The sequence below is a fragment of the Urocampus carinirostris genome, chromosome 5 (genome assembly GCF_059441175.1).
Source record: "Urocampus carinirostris isolate Australia breed hairy pipefish chromosome 5, RoL_Ucar_1.0, whole genome shotgun sequence".
Taxonomy (NCBI): domain Eukaryota; kingdom Metazoa; phylum Chordata; class Actinopteri; order Syngnathiformes; family Syngnathidae; genus Urocampus; species Urocampus carinirostris.
Window position 1 is genome coordinate 14,256,892 of NC_142353.1, and position 23,263 is coordinate 14,280,154.

General features: G+C 40.8%; 1 protein-coding gene across 3 annotated transcripts in view; it reads left to right on the forward strand.

Moving 5' to 3' along the window:
- LOC148365506 (sodium- and chloride-dependent GABA transporter 1) overlaps positions 1-23,263 on the forward strand; it is a 37,794-nt gene that overhangs the window by 9,735 nt on the left and 4,796 nt on the right. For 2 of the 3 annotated variants that reach the window (XM_088335863.1, XM_088335865.1), the window contains 10 exons: positions 2,270-2,480; positions 4,469-4,601; positions 4,738-4,872; positions 6,378-6,481; positions 7,741-7,865; positions 12,093-12,205; positions 15,992-16,132; positions 16,310-16,409; positions 16,536-16,636; positions 19,409-19,576. In XM_088335863.1, coding sequence (XP_088191989.1) covers positions 2,270-2,480; positions 4,469-4,601; positions 4,738-4,872; positions 6,378-6,481; positions 7,741-7,865; positions 12,093-12,205; positions 15,992-16,132; positions 16,310-16,409; positions 16,536-16,636; positions 19,409-19,576 — 1,331 coding nt within the window. The remainder of the gene's footprint in view (positions 1-2,269; positions 2,481-4,468; positions 4,602-4,737; positions 4,873-6,377; positions 6,482-7,740; positions 7,866-12,092; positions 12,206-15,991; positions 16,133-16,309; positions 16,410-16,535; positions 16,637-19,408; positions 19,577-23,263) is intronic. The other variant, XM_088335864.1, reaches the window with a different exon arrangement.

The window sequence follows — 23,263 nt, forward strand, 5'->3', positions numbered from 1 at the left end:
ACCATTCTCACAATTTCTTGTAACCTACAACCATCCATTTATTTACCGCTTATCCTCACCAGGGTCGCAGGGGACTTAAAAGCAGTTCAATTTAATATGCCCAACAATTTACTATCACTTGCATTAACACTGAATCTTTTGATGACAACATACATTAAGGAAGTTGAAGCCACAAAATAGGTCCTAGATTGAGTTCATAGAGATGCACCCGCCCAAAGGTACAGAAAAGGATTGCCAAATGTTTACATTTCATGAAAGTTTACAATAGATACGTGGTTTTCAACATTTTTGGACCCAAGGCAAATTTCTGTCATTGAAAAATTCCCGCGGGACACCACAGGTCTGTGCGGTTGCATCTCCAGTAAAAGTACTGTATTTTCTGCACTATGAGGCACACCGTGTCATAAGGCACATTCCCGAAAAACATTTTTTTGTCATATATTTTCCACACATAAGGCGCACCGGACTTTAAAGCGCTACAGCGGGAACGTCAACAAAACAGTCAGATAGTTCAGTCAAAGTTATTAACCCCTGAACATTCTGACGGCTCGCAAAGAAGCAAATATGTGTCTCAGACACGTATGGACAAAGTTTCTGTACGATGTCATCAATCACTCAAATGTGTCATTCCACATATCACTAGGAAGGTTAAACTCTTTGGATTCAAGAAATGCTAAACATTTCTTAGTTTCTCATTTCTTTTTCGCTGGCAACTATGTGGACAACAAAGTAAGAATTTCATTGTGCAGGGAAATGTGATTCTTGAATGTGCATACGACATAAAGACTTTGAATTGAATTGAATTGAATTTAAAAATAGCTCAGGGTAGCTCACCAGAATGGTCTTACAGCCATCACATTCAATATTAATACGCAACCATGGTCCTCTTAAATCTGTGAGTGTGGTAAATCCAACTAAAATATTTACATACTCCAAAACATGCAATAATGCCGACAAATAAAAGAAAAAATCCGCCGAGAAGCATCTCTGCATCGATCGATGTTGCTTGTTGCTAGCTGTGTCTATTTAGCCCCATACTTCCTGTTTACAAATAAAGACCAGTAAAAAATGTTTTCTCTATGCCATAAAGCAACCTAACTTGTGACTCGCATCTTTTTCAAAATCTTTTGAAAAAAACTAAAGGCTTTTAGGTGCGCCTTTTTAGTGCTGAAAATACGGTAAATCCAAATATAAGATAGCCTTCGCTAGACCGCACAGGTACACAAATTGGATAATTTCCTATGGCACAGCCTGACAAGTAATTACTGTGCGAAGTAGCTGAAAAAACACTAGTAGACAAGTTAGGGAATTTAGATTTATTTCCGCATTTCAAAAAATTAGTTTGTTTTTTGAGGTCCTGCAGAACAAATAAATAAATGCAAAGCAAAATGTTCCTGACCACCTCCCAACCTGAACACATTTTAGTCACATTTGAAAACTTTCTTGTACTATATGATGTCAAAAACCCAACAACTTGGGTTGGGTGTTTTTCTTTCTAAAGATAAGGCTTCTGTCTTGTCAACGCCTCAACTGTAACAAATAATATGACAACAAAACCTTTCAGATTCCCCTGCCCCTTGAATATAAGTAGCCATTACTTTTAAGAAGTGGCTCCTTCAATGTCGCTCTTATTCCGCTGCAGTATTCCTCCATTTTTTTTTTAATTAATCAGTTTTAGGTTTGTTCACTTCTTAGTAAAGGTTGCCATTTTGCCACATTTTCTCTCTTAATCTCTTGTGTCCAATTTTTTTCTTGTCACAATTAATAGTATAAAGAATATCTTGACATAAATATTTTTTTCATAGACTTGTGCTGACTGAGACTTAATTAAATGTTTGGAATCTATCTACTAATGACGGCTTGTACCAAAAAATATGAAAATGTCAAGAAAATACTACTATAACATTAGAAATCTAGGTCACTTTAAATTGTAATTGCCACTCGCTGACTTACGTCTAAAATAAATTAATTGTCACAGTTGCAAAGACTTAGTTTTAGTTGCTTTCACTTCCACACTTGACAGTTTTTTGTTTTTGAGACAAACATTTTCCAGGTCACATTAATGGTTTTCAAAAGCTTTGAAGTAATGAAACTTTGTTTGATCTGTCATTGACAATAAGACCTTTCTTTTTAAAAGGGGTGTTTAGACTTTTTCTATCACTGTACATTAAAGACCAAGGCAGGTGTACATTTGGTTTAAAAGCCACGTTTTGCAAACTGTTATGAAACTCCCCTTCCCCCTGTTTCTGACAATGATCTCTTGCTGCAGGTGTTGGCCTGGCCACTGTGGTTATATCCTTCATCTTCTGCACCTACTACAACGTTCTCATGAGCTGGGCCTTTTTTTATTTGTTTAATTCTTTTGGAGCAACACCCCCTTGGAAGACTTGTAACAACAGCTGGAATGTCTTTGAAAACTGTTCCAGTGGTTTCCCTGGCAACGCTACAAATCTGCAGTCAGCGAGCCAACAGTTTTTTGAGTGAGGAGTGTTAATTCACTTGTCTTGATTTTCATCAGAAATAATAGTAATGACTACTGTATTACTGTACCTTCTAAATCAAATGTAATCAAACTTATTCTAAAGGTACTTTTCAGCCAATGAACTGCCACTCAAAGTGATGTATAAAAACATTCAGTGTACAATAAGACATTTTCCCCACCCATCACCCTAGAACACCTAACATACACACAATGGTTAAAATAAAATAAAAACAACATAAATGATAAAAGAAATACAATATAATTATGGCAAGGCACAGACTCACTATGTGGGGAAAATGTCCTGAGGGAGGCTCAACCACATTGATTGGGATGGCAGCACATGACTTCAGGAAAGTAGCTTTAAGTCATTGAACCACACCCTACCAGTGTGGGCCCCCGCAAGAGGAAACACTGAAATTACAAAAAATAAAAACAACTGCAGAACAAAAACATTAAAACGTGAACATTTCTGGACTATAAAGCCATACCCTAAATGAAGCTGCACCCAGTACAAAGTTCAGTAAAAAAATATTTGTACATTCATGGGTTGCATATTGACTATGAGCTACTGGTGCCCACATTGTAACACTAGATCAAGGCTCTCCGATCGTTTTCAAGCTGGGAGCTACTCGTTGTTACTAATTAACGCAAAGGGCACCGTGTTTGATATGCAGTTTCTAGAATAACAACTTATCATGTTATCACTATGTTGTTACTATGTTATTACCAGTTTAATTATTGGAAGTATGGTTAAATAGACTCTGTTATCACGCCCCAAGTATTATTTTGTTAGAAAATCACAATGACCCCAACAGTAGTGAGTTATTTTTATAACATTTCTGTGGGGACCTCAGCTGTCCCAAGGGGGCACCCTGGTGCCCACGGTTACCACGTCGAAGACCCCTGCATTAGCCGGTACACAAAAAGGGTTTTCAAGGTTTTAACGGTATATCCTAGGTTTTTTTTCAAAGTACCTGTAATATGACACACAGCACACAGAGCGTTCATTGATTTTAGTATTAGAATTAAAATTGTCTTTATTGTTATTGATATGACCGATGTGAAACATTGTATTAGATATTAGACATGGCACTCCAGGGTAAAACATGTCATAAAGATCCTTTAAAGAGTAAAGAGATATAAGACTATCAAGATGAATAGGCCAAGAAAAAAAAAAATTACAACATAGTGCTTTGAAAAACGGGTCTAAGTTATTACAATAACGCAATAATGATGTGTTCATAGCGATAGCATTCCTTTTCAAACAGGTATATTTTCAGCCTACTATAAATGTTTCTCCGTGTGAGTCATCAAGCAGACTCTAATTAGTCCGTGACATGCTCCAATTTCCCTATCAAATGGCTTTCCTTTGTTTGCAGCCGCATTTCCAAGTCGTTGCCTATTGGATGCATAAAAAGTTCTGTCCGCAATTAGAATTTTTTTTTTACTCGCAGCCTCAGTAAGTTCACTCATCATCTACGCGCTCAAACAACAAACTTTTTTTTTCATCTTTTTTGGGCTTAAAGTTTGGACCGTATTTGAAAAAGGCATTTTCTTACTTCACGAATTTCATGCTACACTAACATAAAACCGCAATGAGGAGCATGAATCACTCTCCAACAAACCCCCCCAATCCCCCTTCTTTCTTTCTTCCCAATATGTCCGTCTTGGAACAGTGTTGCTAAAAGTAAGATGCAAACAAATAGAAAATGAGAAACAAAGATTGAGCAAACGGGGAGTAAAAGGGTGAAATTTACTCAGTCGGGCACTAAATAAATTTTTGTTCTAGAAAATCACAATGACCCAGCACTAGTAGCTATTTTAAGTACAGGTCCCTGGGCACCTCAGCTGTCTTTTCGGGATACTCTGGTGCCCACGTGCACAACGTTGAAAACACCTGTTCTGCAACGATGTGTGTTTCATCATTCCCCTCATTGTCGAAATATAAATATTCATGAATTAACGACTGATTTGTATCTTTACTAGTCACAGACTTCTGAAGAAAACCAATGGCATTGAAGATGTTGGCGGTATTCAGTGGGAGCTCTTCGGCTTTCTGATACTTTCCTGGGGCGCCGTGTATCTTTGCATTTTCAAAGGCGTCAAATCATCCGGCAAGGTCAGAATGAACAAAATATGTTGTTTGTTTTGCATGAATATCTTTGCTGTTATGTTCTCCTTGAAAAGTTATCTGAGTGATTGTTCTCTTTAACGTAAAAGAAAAGAAAAATATCCCCTTCGATTTAATCTTGCAGGTCGTTTATTTCACGGCGACATTTCCATACTTCATCTTGTTCGCACTACTCATCAACAATATGATGCTGCCTGGTGCCAAGCAGGGTGTCCTGTACTTTGTGACTCCTGTCTGGGGCAAACTATTTGAAGTGAAGGTGAAAGTGTGTAAATACATTTGAATGCATGCCGATTTACAGGTTTAAAGTTTGTTTTAAATCCGTTTTTCAATTTTTTTTTGCATGTGTGATACCTCCTATAGCTAAACAATGCTTCCCACAAACACAAGGGCACTTTGCTTGCAAAATAACATTTTATTGCAAGAACAATGAACTTAAGCATGAACAAGGCATTCCCTTTGCAACACACTCAATCTCTGCATAGAATAACTAAAACAAGGAGGTTGGGGCTCCTCGATGTGTGGACAAAAATCTGATCAAAGCCATCTAGTGGTGATTTATTATTGATAAATATTTTCCAGAAGATGGTTACTTACTGATCAGCAACACCAAAGCCTTTGGAATGTTTTTTTTTAATAAAAACATAACAAATAAAAATGTATATTTACGTTTTGGAATCCATGGACAATGGTTATAAAAATGTATTTATAGGTGATGGACCTGAATAAGTTAAGTTTGGATAGTTTTTTTTAGTTTTTACAACGAAAATGTATATTAAATATTATTTTGAATATGTATTAGGTAAATTTTCAATGAGCGTATTTTTTGTGTGCAGCATCAAAAATTATTTATAGTACAAAATAACTGTCCTCAAATACATCATACAGTGTCCATAACAGTTCATAGGTTTTAAATTGCATTAGGTGCAATCCATAACGTAATTTCTAAACTTAGATGCATTGCAACGCTGATGTTGAAACTAAATATATGATAGTCTTGCTTTCCTTTCGCTTGTTGCGAACTTTTTAAGTGGATTTCAGTTTTGAATTTCCTGATATGTGAAATCCATTTGTGTTTTATATTATGACCTACTTTTAGTTTTATCTTGCTTCATATAAGATCAACCAAGGATTTGAAAGCTGTAGCCTAGTAATGCATTTCGGGATAAAGTAGAAGTTATTCAGCTGCCATCATGTCAAGTCACATTTAATCATATAGCCCTTAAACACAAGATGTCACAAAAGACTGCAAAGGTTACAATTACACCGTCCCCTGATCTTAAACCAACATGCGGGCAAGAAAAAACTCAAAACCTCAGCACAGGGAAAAATAGAAACCTTGAGAAGGGGCCTCACAAGTTCTAGGATGACCAGGATGCAATATATGTAACATTGGGTAACATTGCACAAAACATAGTGAACATCAACAAAAGAAAACATTGGCACTATGTTGAAATGTGTCCAAAAGATAACGTAATCCGGTAATGCTGCCTGGCGACATGGCTTCAACATGATGCACAGAATAGGTTAAGAACTCCCTGACAGTTAAAATTTCTGGCATGAATACATTTTGAATTACAAAAATTGACTGTAAAGACATTTTAACCATTACATTTAGCAACTGATATCAATGTAACCCAAAAATATCATTTCATTTTTTTGCTCTTCTTTTCTTTGGATTTTGTTTCCAAGCATTTGTTTGAAATAAATTCGTCTTACTTATTTTTTCAATTATCATTAGCTAAAATTTTCTTTTTTACACAGGTTTGGGTTAATGCTGCTGCCCAAGTGTTCAATTCCCTGGGAATTGGTTTTGGTTCCATGATTTCAATGGCAAGTTACAACAAGTTTAACAGCAACATCGTGAGGTAATGTAGAATGTGAATTATGTGATGTCATAACCATTTGTCCTTTCAGAACTCGGTTCTCTATATTTACAATTCTCTGCGATATTATGTAAAATTTCGAGATGTATACGTCAACTGAGCATCTCAACAACATGCTCAGTAGAAGTGTTGTGACAATTCTGATCATTTGAGCTAGCTGTGTCAGAGGAGAAAAAAATATAAGTGTATTTAGATTTATTTTTTTCAGTGCGAGCCACTCCATTTGTTTTAAGACAAAACTAAACAAAGCTGCTAAATAGTGTATTTTTCTTCATTGTGTGACATTCAATGATTTCATAAAATGTGAAATAATATAAGTGTCAGATCCTGTGTCTCATAACAACAAATATCCTACTTAAAATGTGTCTCCCTCGAGTAGGTTTTTCATTGAAGTTCATTTTGACTGTCCTTTCTGTCACGAATAATAGTTTCAATAAAAGGTGCGAGCAGAGTTCTTCTGTAAATATGCCACAAAGTACTACAAACAAGAATGATACAGATGTATTTACCTTCCATTATGTGATAAGGTCACAAGTCTAACTTTGAGAATCGAGTGGTCATATTCGTCTTCCCTTCCGTTTTATGGATGCGAATCTTTTACATCTTTAAAATCTCCAAACATTTGTCTTAAAAGTCCTCAAGCGTTTCGTGGATCATCTATCATTTTTTTCATATACTGCGCCAACTACACGCTTGAAAAATATACAGGAATTGGTAAGATGCAGTTGTGAAGCTTGCATGTGTATTCTGACGCATCTCATTGGCTAATAGCAACGGGAAAAATCCTAATGACATTTTTTATTACCAGGCTCAAAGGTAGAAAAGCCAGTGATAAAAACGTGGTATTGCACTCCTATTTTTAAGGGGTTTAAATCGTAAATTTCATCTTTGAGGCGGATGTACTAATGAAAAGAGCCCCTACTGGCTCGCTAGCTCGTGTTCTCAACCCCTGGTGTAGGGCAAAGCACTCCAGCAAGGCCACTTTCAGGATTTTTTCAAGACTGATAATTTTATTATTATTTGTTTTTTCATATTTTAAGACACAATAAATATGGTATTGTATTTATTTTGTCTACAGGCACTTGTTTAGGTTACGTTTTAGGTTTATTTTGTCTTTGTTTTTTGGGACCTAACATTTTTTTAATGTATTTATTCTTTTTTTTATTTTTTTTAGTTAAAACAAAGGCCTACCTAAAACGTGAGGAATTGTCCTTATATGTTTTTTCCTTCTTCCCTAACAGAGGTGCTTTGGTTGTATCATTCATCAACTCATTCACAAGCATCCTGGCTGGTTTTGTGATCTTTTCAGCTATTGGATATATGGCACACATACATAATCTCCCTGTGGACAACATAACTACTGATGGTAGGCAACAAAGATTTGTTTCTGTAAGCCATTAGGTTATCCAAGGCTGTTTTTGCTCTCAGCATCTCTTCACAGCTTTTTTAGACTTGACGTGCTAGGTTGATTGACGTCTCTAAATTGTCGGTGGGTTTGAAATTAGGTGTGAATGGCTCTTTGTTTACAATCTTTGTCCTGCAACTGAGTAACAACCGGGTGTGGATGTATACCGCCTTTTAAGCAAAGTCATTTGGGATAGGTTCCAACATGCTATTACCGGTAACCGATTTTTGGATAAGCGCTACCAAGAACGGACTAATAGGAATTGATCAATATTCCATTGAATGAGTCATACATCTTTTTACTCTCATAAAACCCTTGACTTAGACCTATACAATCCGTTCCTATTTCAAGGATTGCAAAATTGTACGGCTTTAGCACAGTAGGATTTGGAATGAATGGTCCACAAGACCAAGTGTCTGGCTATGTCTTTTTAAACGCGAGTCTTTTGGTGCTTATGCCAAGCACTAAATGCTTGCGGTATCTTTCATAAACCGTAATGATGACATCTCTGCTGGTGTGGCAAAGGCAACTGTTAACATTTCTCAATATATTCATAACATTCAAAAATGAGATTTTGCTTAGACAAAATGTATTTAATCAGTCTGGATTTGTGCTTTTGAGGCAAGGAGTTTCCAAAAACCATCCATCCATCCATTATCTTCCGCTTATCCGGGGTCGGGACGCGGGGGCAGCAGCCTTAAAAGTTAAGCCCAGACGTCCCTATCCCCAGCCACCTCCTCCAGCTCATCCGACGGGATCCTGAGGCGTTCCCAAGCCCAGCCGAGAGACATAGTCTCTTCAGCGTGTCCTGGGTCGCCCCCGGGGCCTCCTGCCCTGCCGGTGGGGCATGCCCGGAACACCTCCCGAGGGAGGCGTCCAGGAGGCATCCTTATCAAATGCCCAAGCCACCTCAATTGGCTCCTCTCAATGCGGAGGAGCAGTGGCTCTACACAGAGTGCCTCCCGGATGACTGAGCTTCTCACCTTATCTCTAAGGGAAAACCCAGACACCGTGTGGAGGAAATTCATTTCGGCCACTTGTATCTGGGATCGTGTTCTTTCGGTCATGACCATAGGTGAGGGTAGGAACGTAGATCAACCGGTAGATCGAGAGCTCTGCCTTTCGGCTCAGCTCCCTCTTTACCACGACGGACAGGGTTCAAATGACTGCAGACGCTGCACCAACCCGTCTGTCAATCTCCCGTTCCATCCTACCCTCTCTCGTGAACAAGACCCCAAGATACTTGAACTCCTCCAGAGATCTCATCCCCAACCCGGAGGGAGCACGCCACCCTTTTCTGACTGAGTACCATGCTCTCGGACTTGGAGGTGCTGATCCTCATCCCGGCCGCTTCACACTCGGCTGCGAATCGCTCTAGCGAGAGCTGAAGATCACGGCCTGAGGAAGCCAACAGCACCACGTCATCTGCAAAAAGCAGTGACGCAATGCTGAGGCCCCCAAACCGGACTCCATCCCCACCAAGGCTGCGCCTAGAAATTCTGTCCATAAAAGTTATGAACAGAATTGGTGACAAAGGGTAGCCCTGGCGGACTCCAACCCTCACCGGGAAAGAATCCGACTTACTGCCGGCAATGCGGACTAGACTCTGGCACTGGGCATACAGGGACCGCACAGCCCGGATAAGACTGTGTAGTACCCTATACTCCCGAAGTACCCCCCACAGGGCCTCTGGAAGAACACGGTCGAATGCCTTCTCCAAGTCCACAAAACACATGTAGACCAGACAGGCAAACTCCCATGCACCCTCAAAGACCCTGCAGAGTGTGGTCCAGTGTTCCATGGCCAGGACGAAAACCACACTGTTTCTCCTGAATCCGAGATTCGACCTCCTGGTGGACCCTCCTCTCCAGTACCCCTGAATAGATCTTACCAGGGAGGTTGAGAAGTGTGATTCCCTTGTAGTTGGAACACACTCTCCGGTCCCCCCTTCTTAAAGAGGGGAACCACCGCCCTAGTTTGCTAGTCCAGAGGCACTGTCCCCGATGTCCACGCGATGTTGCAGAGGCGTGTCAACCATGACACGCCCACAACATCCAGAGCCTTAATGAACTCCGGGTGGATCTCATCGACCCCTGTGGCCCTGCCACCGAGGAGCTTTTTGACCACCTCAGGGACTTCAACCCCAGAGATGCGAGAGCCCAACTCGGAGTCCACCGGCTCTGCTTCCCCAGAGAAAGACGTGTCGGTGGGATTGAGGAGGTCTTCGAAGTACTCCGCCCACCGATTCACAACGTCCCGGGTCGAGGTCAGCAGCGCCCCAACGGCACTCAACACAGTGTCGATGGCACACCGCTTCCCCCCCTATGACGCCGGATGGTGGACCAGAATTTCCTCGAAGCCGTTGGGAAGTCGCTTCCATGGCCTCGCCAAACTCCTCCAATGCCCAAGTTTTTGCCTCGCCAACCGCTGAAGCCGCATTCTTCAGCTTGACGGCATCCCTCACCGCCGGTGACCACAAACAGGTCTGAGAGTTGCCGCCGCGGCAGGCACATACTACCTTACAACCACAGCTCCGATCAGCCGCTTCGACAATGGAGGCGCGGAACATGGTCCATTCGGACTCAATGTCCCCCGCCTCCCTCGGGACATGGACAAAGTTCTGCCGGAGGTGTGAATTAAAACTTCTTCTGACAGGAAATTATGCCAGCCGTTCCCAACAGACCCTCACAACACATTTGGGTCTGCCGGGTCGGACCGGCATCTTCCCCCACCATCAAAGCCAACTCACCACCAGGTGGTGATCAGTTGACTGCTCTGCCCCTCTATTCACCCGAGTGTCCAGAACATGCGGCCGAAGGTCCGACGAAACAACGACAAAATCGATCATCGAACTACGGCCTAGGGTATCCTGGTGCCAAGTGCACATATGGACACCCTTATATCTAAACATGGTGTTCGTTGTGGACAAACCATGACGGGCACAGAAGTCCAATAACGAAACACCACTCGGGTTCAGGTCAGGGGGGCCCTTCTCCCCAATGATGCCCCTCCAGGTCTCACTGTCATTGCCCGCAAGAGCGTTGAAGTCTCCCAGCAGTACGAGGGAGTCCCTAGGGGGTGCGCTCTCAAGCACACCCTCTAAGGACTCCAAGAAGGGTGGGTACTCTGAACTGCTATTTGGTGCATAAGCACTAACATAAGTCAGGACCCGTCCCCCCACCCGAAGGCGGAGGAAGGCTACCCTCTCGTCTACTGGGGTGAACCCCAACGTACAGGCGCCGAGCTGTGGAGCAACTAATATGCCCACACTGGCTCTGCGCTTCTCACCACGGGCAACTCCAGAGTGGAAGAGTCCAACCCCTCTCGAGAGGACTGGTACCAGAGCCCAAGTCGAGCGTGGAGGTGAGTCCGACTATATCTAGTCGGAATTTCTCAACCTCACACACCAACTCGGGCTCCTTCCCTGCCAGAGAGGCAACGATCCATGTCCCAAAAGCCAGTTTTTGTAGCCGGGGATCATCGCGCCAAGGACCCCTCTCTTGGCCGCTACCCAGCTCTCTGCGTACTTGACCCCTTTGGCCCCTCCTACAGGTGGTGAGCCCATGGGAAGAAGGTCCCATGTGGTCCCTTCGGGCTGTGCCCGGCCGGACCCCATGGGTAAAGGTCCGGCCACCAGGCGCTCGCCAGCGGACCCCACCTCCAGGCCTGGCTCCAGAAGGGGGCCCCGGTATCCCGCGTCCAGGCGAGGGAAATTGAGGACCAATGTTTTTGCTCGTCATAAGGGGTCTTCTGATCTGCGTTGTGTCTGGCCACTCACCTAGAACCTGTTTGCCATGGGTGACCCTACCAGGGGCTTAAAGCCCCCGACAACATAGCTCCTAGGATCATTGGGACACACAAACTCCTCCACCACGATAAGGTAGCAGATCAAAGAGGAGAGTTTCCAAAAACAAAGAAGATATCAATATAAACATTTATTTGAGTATATTATCGTTTGGGGAATAGATTGAATTGTTATTCTCATTAAAACAATTGATCCTGATTCTGCGCTGTATTTAAACTTGATTGTAATCCCATGAGTCACATTTAGTCATCCTTAGTCATAATTTTGCTGTTTTGTGCTCACAATGTAAAATCATAAATGGATTACCAACATTGTACTATTTGACAGTGTCTTTTTATCCACTATGCTTTTATAATTTAAATGCATTTTTTTCTTTTGTTAAGGTCCTGGTCTGGTGTTTGTTGTGTACCCCGAAGTCCTCTCCACAATGCCCGCCTTTCAGTTGTGGGCTCCTCTCTTTTTCTTTATGCTGCTTTGTCTTGGTGTGGACAGCCAGGTTTGCAACCCCTGCTTCCACATATATGAGGATAGTGAAGCACTTTTACAAATTGTGTTATGGCATTAGTGATGTCACCTTGATTTAAAAGGCAGGGTAACTGTCAAGCTTCTTAGTTGAGCTAATATTTTGTAACCAAACTAGTTCCCTTAGGACAGGTTGCAACTTAATGTTTTTTTTTCCCGCTCACGTCTTTTTTTTTGTCCAAGGGCATACATACAATGCCGTGAAAAAGTATTTGCCCCCTCCTGAATTCTTTGTTTTTTGCATATTTATCACTCACAAAGGTTTCAGATCATCAAACCCATTTCAATATCTCAGAGACAACCCCAGGAAATACAAAATGAAGTTTTAAAATTTTTATTCCATTTATTAAGGCACCAAAAAGCAAATCAAAACCTGTCCGGCCCCATCTAAAAAAGTAATTGACCCCCCTTGTAAATCACAAAGTAATTTTAATTACCGTATTTTCCGCACTATAAGGCGCACCTAAAAGCCTTTATTTTTTTCAAAAGCTGACCATGCGCCTTATAATACAGTGCGCCTTATATATGGATCAATATTAAGTCGCAAAGTCTTGCAACTAAAGCAAGCAGCCGCCGACTAGATTTTCCCCCGAAGGCGAAGTCGTCCGCGGTGTATGCTGGGATTTATTTACCGGCGTTTCATTAGCTAACCAATGTGTCAATCATCATTTGAATCGATCACTATTGGCTTAAGTTATTCAGATGTCAAGGGGCGGATCCTTTTTATCATTTACAGGCTGGCATTGGCTTAACCGGCAAAACAAAGCCTGCAATTGGCCGAAAAAGATGTCAATCATCAGTTGAATCGATCACTATTGGCTAAAGTTATTCGGAGGTCAAGGGGCGGATCCTTTTTATCATTTACAGGCTGGCATTGGCTGAAACGGCAAACCAAAGCCTGCAATTGGCCGAAAAAGATGAATGTGTATAGCACGTGGCTGACGGCATAGAGAAAGCATTTTTTTCTATTCTGTATTTGTAAATATTTTATTCTCCTGGATTTACTACCCTCACGGATATAAGAGGACATTGGCTGCACATTATTATGAACACAACGACTTCGGTGAGCTACTCCGGGTTTTATATTGTCCCTGTATCTTGTTTCAGACTGAACTCGATGTTTCTGTGATAAGCGGTGCAGATAATGGATGGAATGGAGTGTCTATTTTTAAATTAAACTCAATTCCAAGTGTTTATTGTCATATGCACAGTAAAGTTGCGAGCGAAAAAAAAAAAAAGCTAAGGAATGGTTGGAATTTCTTGAATCCCAAGACTTTAACCTTCCAAATGATGGAACGATGCATTTGAGTGACATCGTACGGACACTGCATCCGCACGTGTTCTCGACACGTATTTGCGTCTTTGCAAGCTTTGGGAATGTTAAGGGGGTAATACGTTTGACTGAACTATCTGACTGTTTTGTCAACGTTCCCATTGTAGCGCCTTATAATCCGGTGCGTCTTATGTATGTCAAAAATAGGACCAAAAACTATTTTTTCGGGGTGCGCCCTATAACCCGGTGCGCCTTATAGTGCGGAAAATATGGTAACCACAGTTTTAGGGAAGCTGATTTAGATTCCACAGGCCACACCCAAAATTGAGTCCCATCACTTGTGTTGAATCAAGATATCACATAAATTGAATCAGTTGGACAAATTGAAGTAGACTACAAAATCTCAAGAACACAATTGGCATGCCACGATCCAAAGAAATTCCCGAAGACATTGGAAAAAAAGAAAAGAAAGGTTACAAAGCCATTTCAAAGAATGGAGGGCTCCAGCGAACCTGTCAGAGCCAGTACCCACAAATGGAGAAAACTGGTTAAAGAGGCAATCCTTCCCAGGAGTGGACAAACTAACACTGCTCCTAAAGTGTGACGACAGCTCATCCCGGAGGTTACAAAAGAACCCCAGAAAAGAAACTGCAGTGCCTTGCTAACCTCGGTTAAGGTCAGTGTTCATGACTCCACTATAAAAGAAGACACTGGACCAAAATAGCACCCTTGGAAGATTTCCCAGATGAAAACTACTGCGGTCACAAAAACACAGAGTTGTCTTGCATCTCCCGAAAAGCATCTTGATTATCCTCAAGACTGTTGGAGAAACATTCTGTGGACTGATGAGTCAAGATCTGAACTTTTTAGAAAGTTTGCAGCCTGTTACATTGGGCATAAAAATGGCTCAGTATTTGACTAAAAGAACACTGTGCCAACAGTATAGCATGGTGCTGGCAGTGTGATTGTCTGGGGCTGCTTTGCTAGCTCAGCTCAGGACCAGGACAATTTGCTCTGATTGACAGAATAATGAATTCTTGTGTTTACCAAAAGATCCCGAAGAGAGAGTACGGCCATTAAACTCGAACGGTCTTTGATCATGCAACAGGACAACGATCCAAAACACACCATCAAGTTTGCCTCTAAATGGCTCGAAAAAACAAAAAATTGAGTTTCTTGAGTGGGGTTATTGTTATCGCTGCCAAAGCTTGCCCTATACGCTACTAGGGGCAATTACCTCTTTTACATGGGGCCAGGTAGGTTTCATGATTTTTTTTGGCTTAATAATTAGAATCGACAGTTTAAAACTGCATTTTGTAATTCCTTGGGTTGTCCCTGTGTGATATTAAAATTGGTTTGATGATCTGAAATCTTAGTGAGTGCTAAATCTGCAAAAACACAGAAATCAGGAAGGGTGGGGAAACTTTTCTCTGTACTGTAAACTTCCACACACAGCCTTAAACACTGTACTCTAAGACACAAACTGTAGTACCAGAGTATTACCAGTTTTGACATCTAAAAAATTGGCACCACAATGGTGATTTAAACTTATTTGAATTGACTTATAGCAGTGTCTGAAATAAAGTCTGCCCGGACGCCTGGGGTGTGCATCTTTTACGTCGGGCGTACAACTTACAAAACGTCTCCGCCCGGGTGGCCAACAACATTTTAAAAAAAAAAACGAAAGATTTTTTTTTCAACTCAAACGTTTCCTTTATTCCGATTTCGAAACCGTTATTCAGTTTGGAAATCTCGGAATTTCGGTTGGTTTGGCAATTTGCATACTCGGCAGCCGATCAGAAGCCTGCACCGAATAACTTCCTGCTTTTGGACTTTCCCGAGCCTTATAAGGTCGTGCATTTGCATATCATTTTCCAAAGTAGACGCACAGAGAACGTGAGAAAAATGGATAAGTGGTTAGGAATCGAGCCAAAACCTCAGCCCCAGAAGAAATATTCAAAAGAAGCTTACAAAATATATGACGCTACAAAACATAAACGTACATTAAGAGCATCGTGGAAAGAGGAGTTCACGTGGCTTGTAGCAGACGACGCAACGCAAACATTGCATGAATGAAAATGAGTAAATACAGGTACAGACTGATGGCAGATGGAAAACAGCTATGTCATATAGATGCAATGAATGTTATAAGTAGATTTATAATAAACTTAAATTTAAAGTGTTGTTCTGTCATATTCTTATTATCAATCCTTAATACTTTGCAACAATGTTTTTTTTTTGCGATTAGTCATTTTATTGTGTCTCAAGTTGTAAAAAAATGGGGCAGGCAACTCTTCAGAGTTTTTTTGCCCTGGTGTCCGGTAACTTTTCGCAGCCACTTGACAAACATAAGTGAAAATATTCAATGCATACTAGATCAGCTTCAAAACTATATGGCTACACTAATTGAGTTTTTTTTACATGTTTTAAATATGAATGTGAAACCCCTTTACCAGAAAGTAAAACAAAGTTTCCTTTTTGTTGCAGTTTGCCACCGTTGAAGTGGCTTTGACATTCATAAAAGATGAATTTCGAGCCCACATTATGCATTTTTTCAAGAGGGAAGAGCTGCTGGCTCTGGTTGTCTGTGTTATCAGCTTTCTTCTGGGACTTCCACACATTACTAGGGTAAAGATGAGTTTACTTTAAAGTAACATTGTGTATTTTTTAGTCCTTAAAATGTGCTTAAATTTGGCCTTGAAAAGGGTGTATGAACACAGAATCCCTTTGAACTATGCCAGGCTTGCAGATTTTCCTCTCTTCAACTTGCATAATACAATTACTTCTTTTTTTCTTCGCCCTCAGGGCGGAATATATGTGTTTCAGCTGATGGACCACTACACTGCTGTGGTGTCCCTCATGTTCCTGGCTTTCTTTGAGGTTGTAGCCGTCTGCTGGTTATTTGGTGAGCTTCTCCTTAAGTGTGTTTTAAGACTCTTGCAGTAGCCTCATTAAATTAGCATCCTGCCAGCATGAATAGAGATTTATTGGTTTAGACGTAGTTTTATTAGAACTTGTCATTTTCTGTCAGGGGTTGACCGCGTCTCATATATGATCGAAAAGATGCTTGGGAAACCTGCCAACATCTACTTCCGTGTTTGCTGGTTCTTTATTTGTCCTCTGCTGGTGCTGGTAAGATTTTTTCTGAACACAATTTGATCATTTAATTTTTTTGTCTGTCTGTCACTTTATTTATCCATTTCGATCTACCGTAAAATTTGGACTATAGACTGCGCCTGTTTATTAGCCACACCCAGCACATTTTTAAAGGAAAAAACACTTTGTACATACATAAGTCGCACCTGACTATAAACTGCATGTGCCCACATTGAAACATGAGATCTTCACAAAGAAAGACAGTACAGAGAAAGAGCTTTAATAATATACGGTAACTTAACCTCTTGACGTTCCAGTGGGCCGCCAGACTTTTGATACCCAAATACCTGTCTGCGATGTCAGCAGTCACTGAAATTATGTCATGCCACATTTCATTTGAAAGCCTAAACTCTTAGGTTTCAAAATATGACCATTTCAAAATATACTAATCAGAAAACATTGCAATCAGTCTGAAACGTCCTGCAAACTATAAACCTGAGGTAACTCACCAGTACGTCCCCTGGCCGTCTTCACCTTCTTTGAATGTCCGCAAAAATGTCTTTGTTACATTAAGGACAATCCAACCAAGTAAAATATTTATTCCAAAACACACGATAATGCCGACAGATAAATAGAAACTTGCCTTAAAAATGTCTGCTTCGTCGGACGTTGCTTCTTGTAATCCGTTCCTTACGCCACATTTCCATTTACAAAAAAACACTAAAAATAATTCCCAATATGGTATTTAGCCCTGCCCTTTCGATTGAAACCTTTTCGATGATAAGGGTTGTTTATGCTAGAGCGCGAAGTTACATTAAACTTTGCTCTTCCTTGACACATATACAGTGCATCCGGAAAGTATTCACAGCGCTTCACTTTTTCCACATTTTGTTATGTTACAGCCTCATTCCAAATTGTATTAATTTAATCTCTTATCTCAAAATCCGCCCTGCTTTATTCCTGGACCCTGGCTATTTCAGCTGAAAATGAAAATCTCCATTCTGATCCCTGCATAAGTATTCACAGCCTTTGCCATGAAGCTCAAAATTGAGCTCAGGTGCATCTTTTTTCCACTGCTCATCCTTGAGATCTTTTTACAGCTTAATTGGAGTCCACCTGCAGTAAATTCAGTTGATTGGACATGATTTGGAAAGGCAGAGACCTGTCTATATAAGGTCCCACAGTTGAGTGTGCATGTCAGAGCACAAACACCAAGCATGAAGTCAAAAGAACTGTCTGTAGACCTGCGAGACAGGATTGTCTTGAGGCACAAATCTGGGGAAGGATACAGAAAAATTTCTGCTGGCCTCCATTATTTGTAAATGGAAGACATTTGGAACCACCAGGACTCTTCCCAGAGCTGGCCGGCATTCTAAACTGAGCGATCGGGGAAGAAGGGCCTTAGTCAGGGAGGTGACCAAGAACCCGATGGTCACTCTGTCAGAGCTCCAGCGTTCCTCTGTGGAGAGAGGAGAGCCTTCCAGAAGGACAACCATCTCTGCAGCAATCCACCAATCAGGCCTGTATGGTAGAGTGGCCAGACGAAAGCCACTCCTTAGTAAAAGGAACATGGAAGCCCATCTGGAATTTGCCAAAAAGCACCTGAATGACTCTCAGACCATGAGAAACAAAATTCTCTGGTCTGATAGACAAAGATTGAACTCTTTGGTGTGAATGCCAGGCGCCATGTTTGGAGGAAACCAGGCACCGCTCATCACCAGGCCAATACCATCCCTACAGTGAAGCATGGTGGTGGCAGGATCATGCTGTGGGGATGTTTTTCAGCAGCAGGAACTGGCAGACTAGTCAGGATAGAAGGAAAATGAATGCAGCAATATATAGAGATATCCTGGACGAAAACCTGCACCAGAGCGCTCTTGACCTCAGGCTGGGGCGAAGGTTCATTTTTCAGCAGGACAACGACCCAAAGCACACAGCCAAGATCTCAAAAGATTGGCTTCAGAACCACTCCGTGAATGTCCTGGAGTGGCCCAGCCAGAGTCCAGACTTGAATCCGATCGAACATATCTGGAGAGATCTGAAAATGGCTGTGCACAAACGTCTCCCATCCAATCTGATTGAGCTTAAGACTTATTGCAAAGAAGAATGGGCAAAACTGCCTAAAGATAGGTGTGCTAAACTTGTGGGATCATATTCAAAAAGACTTGAGGCTGTATTTGCTGCCAAAGGTGGATCAACAAAGTATTAAGCAAAGGCTGTGAATACTTATGTAAATGTGATTTCTTAGTTTTCTATTTTTAATCAATTAAAAAAAAGTTTAAAAAAAAAAACTTTTTCACATTGTCATAATAGAGTATTTTGTGTAAAATTTTGAGATAAGAGATTAAATTAATATAATTTGGAATGAGGCTGTAACATAACAAAATGTGGAAAAAGTGAAGCGTTGTGAATACTTTCCGGATGCACTGTATATCACTTGTCTCACTCCTACCTTTCCTGCTCAGGCGGACATTAGATAAAAATTCATAAATTAGCCGCATCATGCATAATCCGCAGGGTTGAAAGCTTGAGGAAAAAGTCGCAATTTATAGTCTAAATTTTACGGTATAATATATGATACATAATATATGTGTAATTGGCATTTAAAAATAATAAAGATTGAGAAATATAAAAAGCCTAAAGACAAATCTGAAAACTTTTTTTTTTTTAAGTGTGTCTGATGGTCCACTGTTTAGTTTCCTACATTAACAAAAGGGGTTTACAGTTTACACACCCCTTAAGTTTTGATGACCATTCAGTCATCTGTTGACCTGCACTGCCCGCTAACTTGACGTTTTCTATTTGCAGTGCATACTGGTCTTTAGTATCATCCAGTACACTCCTGTGCAATACGGGACATATAGCTACCCATTGTGGGCTGAATGGGTGGGCTGGGGCGTCTCACTGGTTTCTCTTATATGGATTCCTATTGGAGCCATTCACGAGATCTACAACAACAAAGGTTCTTTTCTCTCGGTGAGTATGGGATCATGATTGTGCCAAACAGTTGTGTGCTTTTATTTGAATGTTTTATTTTTAGTGCAACCACACCCGCATAATTCACTTTTAAAGCTTTCCCTGATATATGACTACAATCTATTTTTCAGCAACAGGTACACATTTTCTCAGCACAGATGGCTTTTCATTTTTATTTACTATAAGCCTATTAGGGTGGTCCTTATTTTTCGACTTTTAAAATTTCATGCTCTGACCCCTTGAATATGTTCCAATATATACAAAACGTAATTAGGCAAAGTTTCATCAAAATCAAAGGATATTTAGAGGTCGCTCAAGGCCTCTGAAATTTTGGTATGAAAAATAAGGATTTTTCGCACATTATATCAGACCTAGTGTACAAAGTTACTTGTAACTTTTCTTGTGTTACAATTATAAGCAATGGACTGAAATTGGATGTTCTAAAACGCCGTACACATAGGGTTAAGATTTCAGTTTTTTCTCGAAAATTGCCAAAATATTACCATTTTGGGAAATTTCAAAGTCGTTGAGCTACCTCTAAATATTATCCAAATTGTTCAAAATTGCACACAGTGTGTTTTTATCGATATAAGAACATATGCGGGGGGTCAGAGCCCAATATTTCAAAAAAAAAAATTTCGACCCCCATTAAGGACCACCCTAAAGCCTATTTATAATTGAATTACAAATTTTCATTGGCAATTTGATTAATACCATACGTTGCATGTTTCCTTTTTGTAATGTATTCATATTAATTATCTTCCAAAGAAAACAAGCGAAATTTTAATTTTTCTTTGATTACATTTGGTAATCTTTTTTGGTTTACTTTTGACGACAGACGGCAAACGCCTTGCTCGCAAGAAATATCCCCATTTCCTTACACCTCACAACATTTAGGCGATCAGGTGCACATTTTAGTGCAGGGGTGTCAAAGTCATCTGAGCTCCGGGGCCGCATGGTAGGAAAAAAACTCTCCCGCGGGGGACTGAACTAGTGAGATAATGGCGTAAAAAGTGTGCCTTAGGCTAGGCTGGGGATCTTTCAGAGGCTTATAATTGAAATAAAGGCTGGGGATCTTTCAGAGGCTTATAATTTAATTAATATTATGATTCAATGATATAAGAGTTGTTAGATATTTTTGTAGGGTTTTTTTTTAATCCTCATTTTTTCTTCAAGATTTAATCTCTTGTTATGGGTGTAAACTGTGCATTTGTAAACAAAACAAAAAAACAAACAATTAAATTACATTCCCCTGCAGTTTATTTAAGTGACAAAATTAGCACATATAAATACTTTAAGTGAAAATGATTGAAACTGTTGATTTAATAATTGTAGGTATTTTTCTGCTTTTTATTTTTTCTGAAGATGTGAACCTGAATTTGGGAACTTTGCTGTTAAGTTTTATATCTATATATAACTCCTTTAAACTTTTGCAATGATGGCCAGATGCTAGTTTTTCAGTTTTGTGTTTTTTTTAATCAAGGTGTTAACCTATATTGTCAAACCACTGAGGATAAAAAAGCCTAATTTGGTAGTTAAGAAAGCCATTACTGCACCACATGTGAGTGCAATCTTATTGCCTTTAACAGAATATCCGTGACTTCTAGAAAAGTAAAATTACATCGGGATGAGTGTTTCCTCAAATGTTTTCTGGTTGATAAACTGTTGACAGCAAATACTGCTAGATAGTGTGGTTTGGTAACATCACATATACAGTATAATATATATATATATATATATATATATATATATATATATATATATATATATATATATATGGGCAGCACGGCAGCGCAGTGGTTAGCGCATGTGCAGCACAGTTCAAGTCATGGGAACCTCCTGCCTGGGTTCAAATCCAGCTCCAGACTTCCTGTGCGGAGTTTGTATGTTTTCCCCGTGCTTGCGTGGGTTTCCTCCGGGCACTCCGGTTTCCTCCCACATTCCAAAAACATGCATTTCAGGTGAATTGGCCGGTCCAAATTGTCTCTAGGTGTGAATGAGCGAGTGAGTTGTCTGTCCCTGTGTGCCCTGCGATTGGCTGGCAACCAGTTCAGGGTGTCCCCTGCCCACTGCCCGATGATTGCTGGGATGGGCTCCAGCACCCCCGGGCCCTACTGAGGATAAGCGGTACAGCTGATGAGATGAGATGAGATATATATACATATATACTGGACTGTCTCAGAAAATTAGAATATTGTGATAAAGTTCTTTATTTTCTGTAATGCAATTAAAAAAACAAAAATGTCATACATTCTGGATTCATTACACATCAACTGAACTATTTCAAGCCTTTTATTATTTGAATATTGCTGATTTTGGCTTACAGCTGAAAAAAACTCAAAAATCCTATCTCAAAATATTAGAATACTTCCTCAGACCAAGTAAAAAAACAATTTTATAACAGCAAAACTAAATCAAACATTTGAAAATGTCCATTGATGCACTCAGTACTTGGTTGGGAATCCTTTTGCACGGATTACTGCATCAATCCGGCGTGGCATGGAGGCAATCAGCCTGTGGCATTGCTGAGGTGTTATTGATGCCCAGGATGCTTCGATAGCGGCCTTCAGCTCATTTGCATTTGTAGGTCTGGTGTCTTTCATCTTCTTAACTATACCCCACAAATTCTCAATGGGGTTCAGGTCAGGGGAATTAGCAGGCCAATCAAGGACAGTGATGCCATGGTCAGTGCACCAGTTACTGGTGGTTTTGGCACTGTGGGCAGGTGCCAGATCATGCTGGAAAATGAAATGCTCATCTCCATAGAGCTTTTCAGCAGATGGAAGCATGTAGTGCTCTAAAATCTCTTGGTACACAGTTGCATTTACTCTGGACTTGATGAAACACAGTGGACCAACACCAGCAGCTGACATGGCTCCCCAAACCATTGCTGACTGTGGGAACTTCACACTGGATTTCAAGCAACTTGGATTTTGCTCTTCTCCAGCCTTTCTCCAGACTCTGGCGCCTTGACTTCCAAATGAAATGCAAAACTTGCTTTCGTCTGAAAAGAGGACTTTGGACCACTCTGCAACTGTCCAGTGCTTCTTCTCCATAGCCCAAGTCAGACGCTTCTTCCGTTGTCTTGAGTTCAGAAGTGGCTTGACCATGGGAATACGGCTATTGTAGCCCATTTCCCAGACACGTCTGTGAACTGTGGCTTTTGATACCTGGACTCCAGCTTCAGCCCACTGTCTTTGAAGCTCCCCCAAATTCTGGAAGCGGCTCTTCTTCACAATTTTGTTAAAGCTGCGGTCATCTCTCCCTGTTGTGCAGCGTTTCCGGCCACATTTTTCCCTTCCAACAGACTTTTTGTGGATATGCTTTGAAACTGCACTCTGTGAACAGCCTGCTCTTTGAGAAATTTCTTTTTGTGTCTTACCCTCCTGATGGAGGGTATCAATGATGGTCCTCTGGACAGCAGACAGATCAGCAGTCTTCCCCATACTTGTGATTTAGTTTACTGAACCAAGCTGAGTGTTTTTAAGGCTCAGGAAACCCTCGCAAGGTGTTTCGAGTTAATTAGATGATTCAGGTGATTAGTTGAATAGCCTACTTGTATACTTTTTCATGATATTCTAATATTTTGAGATAGGATTTTTGAGTTTTCTTAAGCTGTAAGCCAAATTCAGCAATATTCAAATAATAAAAGGCTTGAAATAGTTCAGTTGATGTGTAATGAATCCA